Source organism: Corvus moneduloides, chromosome 5, assembly GCF_009650955.1.
Source record: "Corvus moneduloides isolate bCorMon1 chromosome 5, bCorMon1.pri, whole genome shotgun sequence".
In the NCBI taxonomy this organism is placed as follows: domain Eukaryota; kingdom Metazoa; phylum Chordata; class Aves; order Passeriformes; family Corvidae; genus Corvus; species Corvus moneduloides.
The window spans coordinates 5,767,893-5,784,370 of NC_045480.1; the positions used below are offsets into that span (position 1 = coordinate 5,767,893).

Sequence of the window (16,478 nt, forward strand, 5' to 3'; positions counted from 1 at the left end):
GAGGCTGATGGTTCCAGCCTGATGCAGCCTCCTTGCACCCTGCATGGGTGGCAAACCCACCCTCACATTTGATTTGTTACCCTCCCTTTTCTGGGTGAGTGTGCCACTGTGCAGGACAATGAAGCGTGTTTAAGGTGATATCTGTTGAAACAACCATGAAGTATTTGTATTCACAGGGCATATTTATTAGAACCCTTCTAATTTTAGCCTAAACCAATTTTATGGATTTGACTTCAAAGTGTTATTTATAAAAAGAATCACTGAATCCTTATGCACTTAACAGTCATGAGTTAATCTTAGGAAAGTCATTTAATGATGCTAAAGCAGCAATCAGTCCAATATGTTTATGAATTGGACCCAAAGTAATTTTGATCTGATTGAAATTGCATGCCCTGTCTTTCACATTGGCTTGTTTTACTACTCCCGGCCCCTCTCCAACATAATCCAGTCCCTTAAACCATGTCAATAGGGATGTGCCGAGGCTCTGTCATAGAGGGTTCATTCTCCACAGGCTGCCCTTTCTCTGTCTCCAAGGCAATAGATGCACTAATGCACTCTCAGACAGTGGCCTGCCATTAAAATGCTCCTTTGTAAGTGCATCTTTGGTAGCTTGGAGAGCTGACTACATCACGTGAACATTTTTCAGTGCCACAAAAACCTGGGGGAAGAAAGAATCTAATTTTGTTTAGCTAGGACTAAGTTGCCTTGAGCTATTGGCACTCATCTTTCCTTGATGCAAACTTTCGTGTAGCCAATTTCAGAGTCCCATCATTAACAGTTCTAATTTCCAAAGAGTTTATAATCTAAATGGGCAGATAGTCAAGCCTTACCTCAAGCAGGAATATTAAAGTCAAGGCTGTAAAGCACAGCCTTGATGCAGCCTTTTTGGCAGGAGTAGTTGCCTTAATGCTCTTGCAGGTAAAACTCAATTATTTCACTATCTGACTCACAGAAAACTCCACAGCTCTAAGGAGAGCACAGGCTGGTGGAGCAAAAGTCTGAGCATTCTGCTCCCTAGAGGATATCCTGAGAGAAGGTGTCATGAGGATGAGGCCTGCAGGTGCCATGGAGTGTGCATTTCTACAGAGCCTGAAGGCCAGGCTGAGCACAGCCTGAGCCCCCTGGGCTGGAGCTGTCCCTGTCAGCAGTGGTGGTGGGCTGGGTGCTGATGGACTCCTCTGTTCTGGAGCACGTCTGTCCCTGTCAGCAGTGGTGGGCTTTGTGCTGAAGCTGTTGGCTTCAGGAGAGCCCTTTCCTGCCCAGCTGGATCGCTCCCGCTGGCCTCATGTTCTGTACATGACAAAGCGTTGATGCAATTCAGGACATTCATCCTCCTCTGCTCTGGGCAGCTTCACTAAAGTGCAAGCCTCTTTGACAGATGTACTCCAGCACATCTCTTTGATATCTCCTATGCCAGCTCCTCTTGCTCTTGTTCAGGGCCAGGCCTTTGCTGGTGGAACTCCTTCCACGTCTTTACCCAAGTTTCTGATTTATCTTCTTTGTGTTCTGTGGAAAGTCAGGCTGCAGCATTCAGGAACAACAGTACAATTATGTAAGAGCTCTTTCTCCTCTTCAGAGACGACAAAGTGAAAATCTCCAGGGATGTCTGTTTGTCTTTTGGCAGTGCCTGGCAAATGCTTAAAATGCTGCTCAATATTAAACAATCTGCTTGGGACCAGCATTCAAGAAGTAACAAATATTATGTTCGGTGGTGTTCCCTCAACTAACGTCTTTTAGGTGCTGTTCCAAAGACCTGGGGCATGGCTGAGAGGGAAAACCCATTTTAATTCTTGTGGAGAATAAATATATCTATCGTGAATTGAAGAATCAGCTGTGTATCAGCAGAACTGTTGGGACTGCAAGTACCTGAGGTGGCATTTAATACTAAAATGCTGATCAGAAGCCTTAGGCAGTGTAAGAAATGTGCAGGGACATTAGTGATGAATGGGTCTGTTTTGGGTGTGCACTGCAGGGTTGTGCTCCACAAGGTGACAGATCACACATGACCGGCAGTGCAGCTCACCAAGGACCTCGATGGGACATCCACTTAACTGTGTTTTAAACAAGTCACCTTATTGGTCTATTAGCTGAATCCAACCCCTTCTTTGTGGTGTGCTATGAACTGCACATGAGTTATTACAGTGGAAAGTGCTTTAAAAACACTAATTGACTTTGTGTCAAGGGGGCTGATTGTACAGCTCTGAACTAACTCAGTTAAATGGTGTAGGTGGTTTTATTTTGGTTCTTAGCCAGTTTTGCTTCCAGCTCTCATTCAGGGGATTTTTTTTCACCTTATTGAACTTAAAGAACAAACAATTTTCTGTTGCTCTAGGCATTTGGTTCCTTAAAATTTCCCTTTACTAAATACTGAAGCAAATTTTTACAGGGCTGGTTTGCATCACTTTGCACTGGTACTTCTGAATGGCAATTTGTGATTTTCTCTTTTTGAGATTTAAAAATAGTTTCATATTTATTTTGGTAATTTCAGGGAAGAAAAAAATTTCACAGAAAATCAGTAGTTTTTAAGTACATTTGCATTTTACCAGTAGAAAGTTAAAACATTAATTGTTGTTTAATAAACTCCAGCTGAACGACAGATATGATAAAAGCAAAGATGAATATTTCTGTGTTCTGAGACAATGTTCCTTCCCCCTCTGCACCCAAATGTTTTCTCCTAACAGTTTATTCTTTCTTTTTCTCTATGTAAATATTATGGGACTCTGATGTAAGTGTTACAGATTGCATGAATTTTCCTCTGAGGTGTTTGGAATAGACTAGCACTTAACAACTCACTCATTTGTGGGATGTGTTTTCATTAATGGATGACTTTGTTAATGTGATTAGGCTTGTTTGCTTTGGTTGCATTTGACTCCAACTTTGGAAAGGATGTCTGCCTCTGTTTGGTGGCTCCTGGGCGGTGTGTGCTGGTGTAGTTGGCTGCTCCTAACTCCTTGGTTTGGCAATGAAAACTGCTGGGGAAGTACAGGACTTGGGTCAATGTCTTTTGGAAATGATGGTGAATTTATCTTTGTTGCAGGGGAAAGAAGCTGATGGCCATCGTATAATAAATATCTGTTCTCCTGTTCTTATTAACTGGTGTGCAAACCTCTTTATATGAATGATCCCCTGGAAAGGCTTAACTTTGGAGTGACTTTACCTTCCATTACAATAATACAATACCTCACTCTTGGTTTGAGTAGTCTGTGACTGTGGTTTTCCCCATTGCTCCTGAGGAATTAAAGTGATGGGAGGAAGAAGTATTGTGCCCAGCAAAATAAGGGGAGGTCCAATTTCTCTCAAAGTTGCCTGATTCCCACTGTACCTGTATTTAAGTGTCCAGATTTTTCAGAGGATCAATATCAAAGTCATTTGCTCGCTTTTACTTAGAGTGGGCCAGGTCCTGACTTCTGTTGTACTCATGAAAATCCACAGGAATTTACTACAGATTTACACAGCAGCATGGACCAGAGTCTGAACCAAAGTGATTGCTGAAAAAAACAGCGCACTACTGAATCCCACATATTGGTGTAGAAAAAGTTTTGCAAGTGAGATTTCTTAGCCTTGTTGAATCACAGAGATCAAAGATTACAATGATCTGGCCCTACATTTCCTGGTCCATGCTGGGTTGTTCCCTGTGGTGCATTAACAGCTCAGGTCCCAACTCTGCAGAGCACTCAGATGTCTACTTTAACTAGAAATGTGCCCATTTTCAGGGCTTCCCACACAATCTGTTGGCTGTATCAGTTCCCTGGGAGGAATTATGATAGTATGATAGGAACTGGAATTAAAGGGTCCATTTCCTTAGACTGTTTACAGTCAGATTCTGTCTTGCTTTAGTGGAGAGAGGAGTGTAGTCTGGTCTGTGCACTGAAAAGGTGTTTGCAAGAGGCAGCAGCAGCTTTAGTCCTGGAACACCAGCCCATTTCCCACTTCTACAGCAATTCAGCACCTCCACACAAAGATGTGGAGCCATAAATGTTACAGGTGGAGACACCTGAAACACAGCCTGCCCTGGGATGGGGAGTGAGAGTCTTCCACACAGAGTCAGGGCAAAGATCTGGTGTACGATCCATATTTTTACACAGCTACCTCCTGGCTGTGATAGTCCCTGGCATTGTTGGCTGCTTCCCTGGAGCAGCACACACTGCTGACTCTGCCACTTTGGGGACATCTGATAGTGACCTGAGGCCCCACAGCCTCAGATCCTAAAGATGGCTCTTAGAAACACACTGGAGGTCACCCAGGGCCAAGTGCTGTCCTCAAAATGCATACTCCAGCCCTGACAACATGTTTTGCTCCTCAGCCTTTACCTTCTCCAATAGCCTTGGTGTCCCAGAACCCTTACATTCACTTCAAACCTCCATCTCCTTTCTCACCAGTTCCTCACATGTGTGTTTGTTCTTCTGGTTAACCCCTTGCTTTACATTTTTACTCACTCTCTTGGTGCCAGAAAATCAATTTTTTATCATGTCATCACCATATTCACAAAAAATAACAAACAACATCAGAGCTGGTGCTCACACAGCAGCCGCCCTCGGAGATGAGTTCTCTCCCATCCCACAACAGCATAATGCTTCCACAAATGTGGGACAAAGTCTGGCACCCTGAAGTCTGGCAGATCAATATGAGGTTGGGTTGCTCACAATACAGGTGTCCTTCCCAAGGCAGGATGGGCAGGGAATCCTCCCTTCTTGTTCCAGGTTGTAAGGAAAGGGCCCTGTGTATTCAAGATCTGTTTCTTCAATGGCCAGAAAAGTAGTGCAAAGGCCTGGGATAGCACATCTTCTTCCCTTTTCCAGTTCAGTGAGGCTGAAGCAAAACTGGTTCCCATTTGGCTGGTTTTCAGTGTCCCACTGACAGTGAGGTGGAGCAGGGAAGAAGAGGGTGTCAGCCCAACTTCCAGTGGACTTTACAGACCTCTCAGCTGCAGGGATCAAAGCAGTATGCACCAGTTTGAAGGCTGAGCTCTCCTCTTGATCTTCATGGGAGCAGCTTCAGGACATGGATGTGATGCTTGGACTGATGGGGAGAACAGAAGAGCCCGCAGGAGACTGTGCTGTGGACATGGCTGGCAGAGCTCCCTCGGTATCTTTTTTGCCCAGTATCCAATTTAAGAGAGAGAATAGTAATGAAGAAAGCAAAGTATGCTGCAAAACCATGGGATTCACAGGAGCATTACCAGGCTGACAGTTCTTCTGTCTCCTTTTCCAGTGGAGCAGCTGGTTGTAGGAGAAAGGGAGCAGGGCACATTTGCATGATCCTGTCTGCTCTCAGCAGCCTCAGCAGCCAGTGTCTCCTCACTCTGGTCCCTGAACACCCTAACTCTGGTTCTCCAACACCCCTCCATCCTGTCCCATTCAAAGTCCTTTTTCCATGGGGAAAGCCCCTGTCTGCTCACAGTAGCACATGGCTGGAGATGTGTTGTTGGAGCACTGTGCAAACCTCAGTGAGGCTGTTGAAAGAAGTCCTGACCCACTGCTACTAAACTTGACTAAATTTTGATTTGGCTTAGGGAGGCAGCAAAGAACAGCTTCCACATCCAAGAGGGTCCAAGCTAGGTTGCTCCTGGGTAGCTCACTTCCCAAGTAGAGGGATAAAATAGCAAACCAAAACATTCCTGTACTGTTCTGCCATGTGATCTAGAGAACATTTAATTCTCCCCACAGTGCAGTTATCACACTACAGTCCTACACAGAAGAAAAACATTTCAGCATTGTCCCAGACCTCTCTGCAATGTGACCATCAACACCTTTAGTACAGCTGGGGGAAAAGTCAACTTCCAGCTCTTCCTGAAAACCTGCAGTGGTGTCTTCCAGCCTGCCCATGTGAATGGTGATAAGGGGGTATAAACACGGGGTCAGTGGGCAGAGGATGGTGTGCACAGGCTGCTGTCTTGAGCAGCAGCTGCATCCTGTGGGCTGAGAGCGATTAGCTGCTGACTTTAATTTGGCACTGGTGAGAGCCCCAATGACCTACTCATGACTCCTGTCGCTGTAGCCAAATATTTTCCCCTCTGTCTGTTACCCAGCTGAAAGAGCTGTCGAAGAATTTGGTTCTTTCGGGCTTTAAGAACTAAAATGGATTAGTAAGTATTAAATGTTTAAGAATCCTCTTTGGTTTCAGTCTTTAGGGTTTAGTCTTTGGTCCAGCAGACTCCTAGAGTCAGGCTGGGACAAGAAGCACAGAGCATTATTTCTATGTACGTTTATGCAACCATTAAAGCATAGACCCAGTAATTGTCATTCATGGCACCTCAACAGCAAATACTTCCACTCCTGACGTGTTCGACATCAAAAAAGCCTTCTCAGTTAAACAGAGAAGCCTCCAGCCCTGCTGGTAAGAAACTGTGGACATGCAGGAAGCTTGGTTATGTTGAGCTTCCTCTTCTGTACCCCTTGCTTTGGACTGGTCATTAAAAACACTGTCTCATTTACTGTCTGTATTTAGGCAGCAAATGGATTGTGTTGTGCAACGTGACCAGTCCCAAAAAGATTGTGCTATAAGTTACAAGGATAAGAACCACCAAGAAAGTATTTGTGGTCTGTAGTTATGGGGCAATAAACTGCCTTCAGATCCATCAGCAGAGCTAATGCTCCACCACATTTATTCCAGAATGACAGAAGAGAGACTTTTCCCTGCATTGGTCTTCCAGCAACACACCCACTTGCTGAGGGTCGATTCAATGCCTGGTGAAGCTTTTTGTGAACTTCAGTGGATCTGTCTGAGTGCTTGCCTTGACCACTCTCAGCTTCAAGTCTGTCAGTGCTGCTGTGTTTCCGATTTCTGCATCCCAGGCAGGTCTCTCTGTGCTCACCAGAGGGCTTCAACACCCATTTGGAGCCTTCTAGAGGATGCAGTAGATGCAGGACTTATGGATGGAACCAGCAACTAAAGAAATCAGTTATTTTATTTATCCCTGAGCAAACAAACAAACAAAGAAATCTCTTTCTAGTGTCAACCTCCCAAACATCAGAGGCTGTGAATTTAGTCTCAATTCTGTGTAAAATAATCAAAATAATCTTAATAATGGCTTTGTAAAGAGGAGCCTTTTGATTTCTAACCCCACAGCTGCTATTATTAGAGTGTGATGTGTGTGACCCCTCTATTAACCCCTGGAAGATGCATGGCTTTGCAGTGAGGTGACTGATTTGTGTGAATCAAACCATCACTGATTTCCTCATCCTGTGTCTTCACGTTTAGGCTGTAAATGGCTTTGTTAAATAGGTGAAATAAGCGTGGACAATAGGTATGAGAAGCTACCTGAGACAAACTGTGAAACAAAAGGGTCAGTGTTCTCAGATGATGAAGACAATGATTGCGCATCCATGAACAAAAGGCCCAAAAAGAAGGATCAACCCCTTGAGGTACTTCTGTATTGTCAAGGCTGCTCCTTCTATGACATTCCTTGAACTTTCAACTGGAATCTTCAACTGAACAAACACCTTTCTTTGGTCTAAACTCACTAAATACACTTTAAGTTGCTTCATGTAAACAAAAGAACTAAAGGAAATGCAGATCTCACTCTGTTGTTTGCCAAAAGCGAATTTAGCAACATTTTGTTATTGAGGAAATAAAACCTCTGTAGGAGATGCCGTAGGCAAAGACTCCTTGCAGGTCTGGGTAGGGTGGATGGTGCCACAGCCAGCAGCTGAGATCTCCACCTGTGGAAAGCTGGTTTGTTCCCTCCTTCCCTTGGCTCAGGGTGAGGGAGCAGAGCAGTGTGGTTTGGTCAGCAGGTGCAATCCCTTCTGCTGGGTTGTCCTACCTGTGGGGGCTTTCACCAAAGTCTGGGCTGCTCTGTTCTAGCTGTGGAAAGGTGCAGCCTCTCAGGCTACTCCCAGAGCTGTCCAGTGGCCTCCCAAAGGGCTGCTCATTCCCCATTTAAGAGTCTTTGCTGTGCAGTTAATGACAGCTTTGCTTTAAGAGCCACATGGCTTCCCAAAGAGCAGCCCTCTCCCAGGCTGCAGGAGGTACTGCTCTAGTGGTCCAGCTGTGTCCCTGGGCTCCTGGTTTACAGATAGCTACTCCAAGCCAGCAGCTCTGGAGTCAGGCGTGGTGTGGGATCCATTACTGCCATGCATAGCAGCTTTGCCCCTCAGCTCTGCTCCAGCTGTGCCTTTGTGGGCACAGCCATCCCATCCAGACCTGTTGTGCTGTTGGGGATTCACTGTGGGGACCTGGAGTAAGATTTCAGGCTTGGAAGATGGGGTGAAATGTTGGATTAGTCCCATCTTATTGAGAAACTACTTTGGTTTACGGTCAAGCTAGAAAAAATGGAAATTTAGGTGGAGTCTAAACAAAACCTCACCATGCTGCAGTCCCTGGTCTATATGAATATTTACACCTTGCTGCATCACAGGAATGCAGAAACGTGGCATGGTCTTGTGTTTGAAAGTCCTATGAAACAGAAATGACAAAGCCCTCTCTTTGGTCCTGTCAGGCCCTTACAGGTAAATAGGTTGATGCTGTTAAAGAAAACAAGGCTTTGGGTATTTAGGTAAATGGAATAGAAGAGCCTACCACACCTTGTTACTTGGTGCTGTGACAGGGCTCCACACTGAGAATCCAATGTCTGATAACCGATTCTTGCTGTGAAGTGCACAAGGCACAAAGCCACACCAGAACTCTTCTGAGAGAAGTAGGCACTGCAGATTAGGGCTATTTCTTTCATTTGTTTGCTAGCCTAACTGCTGTCTGTCTGAGTCTGGAGAACAGGGTTAGCCACAGGAAATCAAATTCATGGAGTTGGTCTGCCTCCTCCTGGGCATCGAGGGCTCCTTGTAAAAGCTCTGCGTCAGCTGACTACAAGGCAGAATTCCAGTAGCTGGTTTCTAAAATAATTTCAACAGATTGTGTCTGGCCTCTTTTCCAAGCAAGAGGCTGATTTTTAAGAATTTTACCTCATGAGAATTACAGACCCGGTGTGTTTTACCTTGTGGACCCCTTCAGCTTTGTAATGCCATGAGCTGTACCCTCTGAGGAGCTGTGGATGGGTTGGACAGTGCAGGATGGGCTGGGAGACACCAGAGCTGGCTCCCTGCCACCAGTTTGATGTCTTGATCCATGAGCTGCTGTAAATGGCAGCAGTTTGTCCTGTCTCTTTCAACTGTTGTGTTATTAGCAATCTTTAGCCACACCTCTAAGCAAGCGCCAAAGGGGAAGGTGTTAGTGTAACCTGGGTATACAACAGGTTTCTTTAAGAGATTAGTCTTCAATTGGTCATTAATTAATGATCTTTAGGGCCAAAATCTGCTTCTCCATTACTTCATGCCTGGAATGGGACCCTTGTCACAGAGGTCCCACAAAGATGGGTGAGTTGTAAGGAAAAAAAGGCCACTGAAGTTTTGTCTTGCTTTTCTGCAGGCACCGCCTAGGACCCTTAGACCTCGCTTCAGGAAGAAAAGTACCTCGTCCTCTGCCACTGAAACAATGTGAGTGCAATGAGCCAATAGCACCAAGATCCACAGAATGTCTCTCTTCTGCCTTAAAGAGCTACTCGTTCAAAACATAGGAAACAGCAGTGGGATGGATGTGCTTTGATGTACAGCACTGCAGACATGGCCTTTCTCCCTCCTCTCTCCACATCCCTCTGTGACACGCTGCTGCTGTTTGTCCCTGACGTGGGTTGGACAGTCTGGCAGGCACCTGCAGGTGAGGGGTCCTGGTTTGGTTTGCAGAGTGTGCACCCACCTACACTGTACATTTACAGTTTCATTTGTGTCTGCATAGCTCTTGCTCTGTGAATGCCCAGCGGAAACAACAATAATCAGTTACTCATGATGCTACATTGACAGTGTATTTATTTATGGCTTTATCATTGATGAAGTGGATTTGCAGAACCCATGGAATTCTCTTTCCTCCCTTCCTCCTCAAGACTGTGAATGATGTAACAAATGTCAAAGTACTTCGACTGTACAAAATGTCCAAGATTTGTTAGGGAAAGCTGAGTGCAACTATGTTTCTCTTTCTGCAAGTAGATCACATGTTCTGAGAAAATCATTGTGCTAAACCCACAGAGACAGAAACTCACAGAGGATGAGGAAGAGATGTGCAAGAGAAAAGAAATGGTTTCAATGATGTAATGAAGGGGGAGGGAGTTCTAATTTTGATCAGCCTGAGCCAGGAGAGTATTTTGTGGAAAATGATGGGTAGAAGAACTAAATCCCACCATTTGTGGCCAATGTTCTACTGCAAGTTTTAAAGTGTGAGCAAGCCAGGCTTGAGCAAGCTGCAGCAACAGAAGTTAGAATTGCTTTAGTGATGTATTTCCAGGGAAAAACATGCCGTTATTCCCTGCTGCATGAATGCCAGTCCCAGCACTCTGCTCTCCTGCTGAGGGGCTGCTGTTCTGCTTGCATGAGCAGAGGAGGGTGCTGGGTCTGAGCTGCTTTTTGGAGCCTGGAGTTTCTCCTGTAGCATGGAGTTTGGTTAGAAACACAAGAACCAGACGGAGTGGTGTATTTGTATCCATATATAAATGAGAAATATAAAAGAAGAGGAAGACACGGTAGGGTTTGTGTATTTGTGCTTCAAGTTGGTGTCTCTTGTAAGTGTTGAGCATGTGAGATTCACACATAAGTTAATTAATTACGTGACCCTTTGTGTTTGCTCTTGGACCTGTCACATAGACTAGAAAAGCATTTAGCATTATGTAGGATGTGCCATCACCAATGGATCAGCACGGGGGCTCAATGGTGGTCACTGTTCATCTGGCGCAGGTGCAGCAGCCCAGGGTGCCAACAGCCTGCTGGAGTGTGCCAGGCTTGGAGATAACTCTGAAGTGGCCTTTGAAACCATTTCTCTGCTGGGGGTGCATCCATATCCCAGCTGCCCATCTGGTGGATCCCTGAGGTCACCCCCACAGCTTCCTACATGTGTGGGGAAGAAAGAAATAAATTATGCGCACACAGAAATGTTTATCTGACCTGGCTAGGAAATGGAAAAAGCAAGCAGGTACTTCCTGTGTCTGCCACAGTATTTGGCCTCATTACCTGAGAGTTTTATTTCCTTTACATGTGCTGATTCAGTCATATTTTGCAAATTTTGAAAAAGTCTTCAGAAAGTAAATTTAAAAAAAAAATCCAAACAAACCTGTCTAAAGAGCAGTTACAGAAGAGTCGGTCCCTGGAAGATACTCAGCAAAAGCTTTGAGAAGCTAAGCTTATGTATTTTACTTCTAAGCAGCTTTAGAGTTTATTTTATTTCTTTTGGCTAATGTAAAAAAGAAATAGAAAACTGCCTGCACTGTTAGCAGAAAATAAAATCCTGTTGCAAGCAAGCCATGTTTCCCTGCTATGCAATGGGCTGCTGTAAGATAAAAAAGAAGCTGACAAGTTTGCACTCAATTATGCCAAATACCCCAGCCAACATAGAGCTGCATAACATCTGACAAGTTCTAATCTCAGACACGCTGTATTAACATTGATTCTCACTAAAACTATTTAATGTGCGTCTAATCTGCTGTTTTACTGTAAACTTGACTGTTTAGCATTTCTTAAGTGCTGAGGTGAAATGTTGACAAGGGAGTTGCCTTATATCTCTCAAAACATTCACTGTATAAATGAGAAAAATAAACCTTTTCATATCTCTGGAAAAAAAAAATGTATTAATTTATCAACGGAGCTGTATATTTGTGTATAGATAGGCAGATGTGAATGCCTGACCATGTGCACTTGTGCTCCTTGTGCTCCAGTGTTCTGTACAGACGAGAACGGCCACTCGCTTTGATTCCTCACCTTCCTCGCCCAGGTTGTTTACAGGGGCCACCCCAGGCCTGTTCAGTGTTAAGGCTACGTGTATTCATTCGGGATAAACACCACCCGTGAAATCTTTTGTTCCAGCTTTTCTCTGGAGCCTCTGCCAAGGAGCCAGCCCGGTTCGGTGAGTCGCCCTCCTGCGCTGCTGCTGAACCCTCCTGGCAAAGCAGGGTGTGCAGGACCCGGGACAGGAGAGGAGGCAGGGATGGATGGATGGATGGATGGATGGATGGATGGATGGATGGGTGGGTGGATGGATGGATGGATGGATGGATGGATGGATGGATGGATGGATGCTTTCTAGGTGTGTGTTGGGAAGGAGCAGTTCTCAGCTCCCTTCCAGTTGCAGCTGAGTGTGCAGGCTGGCTGAGCACTTCCAGATGTCCCCTCCTAAAATCAAGCAATCTTTCAGCTCATGGTTTAAAATAGCAGCAGATCTGGCTTAGTTAACAAAGCCCAGTTTTGGGGCCTTTCAGGCAGCTGGCCCCTACCATCAGTCCAGTAGGGCAGGCAGGCACCTCCTCATGTCTCAGAGAGGGACAGGAGAGTGGAACCCTGAAGGGAACAGGCCAGCCCTAGGAAACAGCCTTTACCCAGCTCAAGGCTCCAGTGAAACGTGCATTATTTTAAACATGTAAAATCGAGGCTGAGGGGAAGGAAACTGCAGCTGGATATAAACTGTGGTAAACAGGCCTGCAAATTACCTCCCTAATTTACCATAAACTCACTCAGTTGAGAATAAGCTTGGAGCATCCCAGTGCAGCCCTCTGTGCCTCCTCTCCTGCCATAGGGGTCAGCATCAGCGCAGCTCCAGTGGTCACCAACTGCTGAATCAGGATCACATCCAACACAAGACAGACTTCACTGTGTCCTGGTCACCCTGGAATGAATCATTAACCTAAATTGTGGCAGTGCAAACCCAGCACAGAAGGAAAGAGGATCGGGCAGTTTATTCCTGCTAGGAGGGAGAAAGCTGCTTGGAGAGAGACAATGCTCCTGTAAACAACCTGCTGCCTCTGGCTGCTGGCGAGTCCTCGTGTTGTGATGAACCCTTATGCTCCTCACCCACAGTCTCCTTTTTGCTGTTAGTTTCAGGTACCTGTTTTGCATCCAGCACCATATTTGAACTAGCAGAGAACACGTTGGGATTTGCATTTAGACAAACTATTTAAGGCTCATAATTGTGCACTTGGTGTGATTTCTTTCCTGTGATGGGTAGAAAAGGTCTGTGATACAATGGTACACTTGATGCCTCACAAGGATGGCCATTACAACAGTATTCCAAAGGTTGATGTTTTGCTGGTTTTGTTATACTGCTTGATATACATCTTGAATAAAGTCTTAATCTTTTCTTTATTAAAAAAAAAAAACAAAAAACAAAACAAAACCAAACATCTTTAGTCTGTTCAATGTATCTGGCAGGCCAGAAAAATCACTTTGATCGCTGTATTATTTTTATCTGAATTCTGGCTGACTGTATATAGATGTATTCACTAAGTGCTGCATGTCCTTCAGAACTTTCTGTATCATGAACTGGAAAACGAACAAAATACAGCTACTGAACACTCTGAGTAACTAGTGAATTCATTGCAATGCTACAGCCTTGTGCTGCAAACCACCTCTGCTATACAGGCAGCTCTGGGGCTGATACCCAGGGACTGTCTGCTCAAAAATGGGTTATCAGGGAATGCTTTAAGGCACTGCTTTCATACACTTGCTGGAGTATCAGCTTTGTAGAGAAAACATCTGATCCAACCCTTAGCAAAACTAGGGTCGAGTTGCTCTGCACACTCAGACTCCACGATAAACCCTTGGGTTTGTTCCATTTATGTGTGACCAGGAATGTGCAGAGTGAGGTGTCTTAAAGGAAAAAGAAGCAAGGAAATACTCTGATTTGTCTGCTTGAGGATGTTGTGCAGGACCTAAGGAATATATTCTACTACTCAAAAGTCAACAGAGGACACAAAATTTGAGTGCTGTAGTGAAAGTTAGTGGCCAATACATTTTAAAATCAATTATAAACACTGCATGTAGCCATCAAACTGGTTTTGGGGGTTTTTGTTCCATATGCTTCCTAGCATGGACACAAGGCAATAGTGTGTTATTGTGACAGGCAACAATGCTCACATAGACCCTGCTCTTCTTTCTCCTCTTCCCCAGAAGACTCCATTCAGTGAGCCACCAATAAGTATGGATACAACAAAATAGGTCCTGGGGTTATTTAAACATATTTCTTTTCAAAAAATAAGGTTAAATATGTTGAATTATTCACTTTTAGTGCCATTTAGACTATATTCCTCCATGTTAGACAATCACAGGAAACCAACAGACATCAGAATGCGTAGGTGACCAGCCTGACCTCTGCTAAGTAAAACACAAACTGCAGATGAAGACAATCTTGAGTATTCCTTTATTTTGGGCATTGATTCCCATAATTCTGTTCAGATGATATGCACATGTTTATTTAAAAACTTACAGGCATTACAGATTTACGTTCCAAAATTCAGACCATGCCACATGACCACTCCCCCTTTCCTAGAGATGTGCAAAACCAGGATTTCTACACACGAAGGTTTGTGCGGTCGTGGTACTTCTGGTAGGGATCATCAATGTACCAGTTCCTCCTTTTCCAGAAGGAAGTGGTCATTTTATCCAGGAGTTTACACTGTGTCCTTGTGCACAACACAAACTCCCTCAAACGCTTCTTCTGGGCAGCCGACTTCTTCCAGAGTTTCTTCTTGTAACCAGACTGTCAGGAGAAAACACACACACAAAAAACACCCGCTTCTTAGCAGGTCACTGCAAATACACAAACAGCCACACTGCTCAGCAAACATGGATAAATCCCCTCCTTTCAGGAAAATGGGAGTCTCTCTACAGAGCTTTTCTTCATTTTATACCAGCCACTGCCCTCCAAGGGAAGGAAAACAACTACATTTTACACTGACTATAAAGAACAGGCTCTCATTATCCAAAAAATCTCACCTTTCTCCTAACCCAGAGGCCATTGTGCAGCCGGAGGAACCTTTTGACCACAGATTTCACACTTTTCCTCTTTCCCTTCCGTAAGCTGCAGTAGGTAAGGGTCCTTGCTGGCTGCTGGAGTAAACTTGGAAGTAGAGGTGTGACACTGAAAAAAACCAAACCAACCCCAAAACAGGGAGGAAAATAGAATGGAAATGAAACACCTTTTTCTAAAAGTAATCATTGCCTTTATCACACATAGAGAGATCAGAAGGGCTGTGCCTTGTTTGAAGGGTAATGAGGACTCCTCTAATATTACAGCACAGCACCTAATGAGTGTAGAACACCAACTTCAGGGCTAGACTTCTCAAAATTCAGCTCAAAGTTATTATTCCACACAGAGCACCTTTTTTCTTTAATCTACTAAAAGCAGTCAAACATTCAGAAGCCAATATTCAGCTGTTACTTGGATTCAGAAATTACTTTTAGAATATTTATCACAAAATAGTTTGAATTGGAAGGGACCTCATAAATCATATAGTCCAACACCCATCAGCAGCAAGAGAAACAGTAGTGATGACAAGACTAACTGTAAAATATGGCTGCAAAGAATATCCTAATTTACTTCCTGCTTCAAGCATTAATGGTGATGGAAGTGGGAGGCTTGGGGCTAACACAGACCCACTGCAGAGTGCAAAGTGCCCAAGTGTGACAGACTGAGGTTTATATACCATACGTGTGTGTGTGTGTGTGTGTATTTTATATGTATATGGGTGTTGGGGTCAGTCTCTTCTCCCAAGAAACAAACAACAGGACAAGATAAAATGGCCCCAAGTTTAGCCACGGCAGGTTTAGATTGACTCTAGGGAAAGGGTTGTCAGGCACTGGCCCAGGCTGCCCAGAGCAGTGATGGAGTCACCATCCCTGGAGGGGCGTAAAATCTGTGCAGATGTGGCACTTGGGGACACAGTTAAGTGGTGGCCTTGGAAGTGCTGGGTTAAGGGCTGGACTTGATTATCTTAGAGGTCTTTTCCAACCTAAATGTTCTATGAGTCTGATATTCATGTATATACGGGGGAGTTTCAATATGTACACCACATACATATTATATATAATACTACAAATCATTATATAAAGTATGGACTATATAAAAATAATACAAAATTAATACACATGATGCTATATTAATGTATTATGGGTAATGTATATATGAGACATAAATTTATAGGATATTATATGATGTGCAACATAATAATGTAAAAACATATGTAAAAATATATTCTTAAATATATTTACTGATGTAATTTGGAAAATATTTTATTTTCAAATTACTTATATTTTATATAAAATATACCATATATATGAAGTACGTAAGATATATAAATAAAATATATAATAATTACACATATATAAATATCGATATATATTGAAGCTCCTCCACATATACCTCAACCCCCTTTTAAGGGTTTTTGGCACGAGGGAGAAGCCGCGCAGCCGCACCTGCTGAGCACCGAGGGCGTCCCTGCCCGGGGCCGGTTCTCGCCGAGCAGCCGCGGGGTCCAGAGCGGGGCCGGGGCCGGTCCGTGCCCGAAACACCGAGCGGAGGGGCCGCAGAGCGGGAGCGCGCGGGGGGCCCAGCGCCGCAGGATTCCTGCGGGGACACGGGAGAGCCTCAGAACAAACGTCCCAGCCACACACCCCCAGCCCCGACACCGCCCCGACACCGCCCCGGTACCGACCCGCCAGGGCCCCGCGCGC

The 16,478-nt window shown here is 44.5% G+C and overlaps 1 protein-coding gene across 5 annotated transcripts in view; it reads left to right on the plus strand.

Annotated features, from left to right (window-relative positions):
- Positions 1–9,346, plus strand: part of REEP1 (receptor accessory protein 1) — a 63,370-nt gene extending 54,024 nt beyond the window's left edge. Inside the window, exon 9 of one of the 5 annotated variants that reach the window (XM_032108336.1) lies at positions 7,225–9,344. In XM_032108336.1, the coding sequence (XP_031964227.1) occupies positions 7,225–7,409 (185 nt within the window). In that variant the 3' untranslated portion in view covers positions 7,410–9,344. Of the gene's footprint in view, positions 1–3,037; positions 3,191–7,224 lie in introns of those variants that run through there. The other 4 variants (XM_032108341.1, XM_032108339.1, XM_032108340.1 and 1 more) reach the window with 4 other exon arrangements.
- Positions 9,347–16,478: the final 7,132 nt, after the last annotated feature.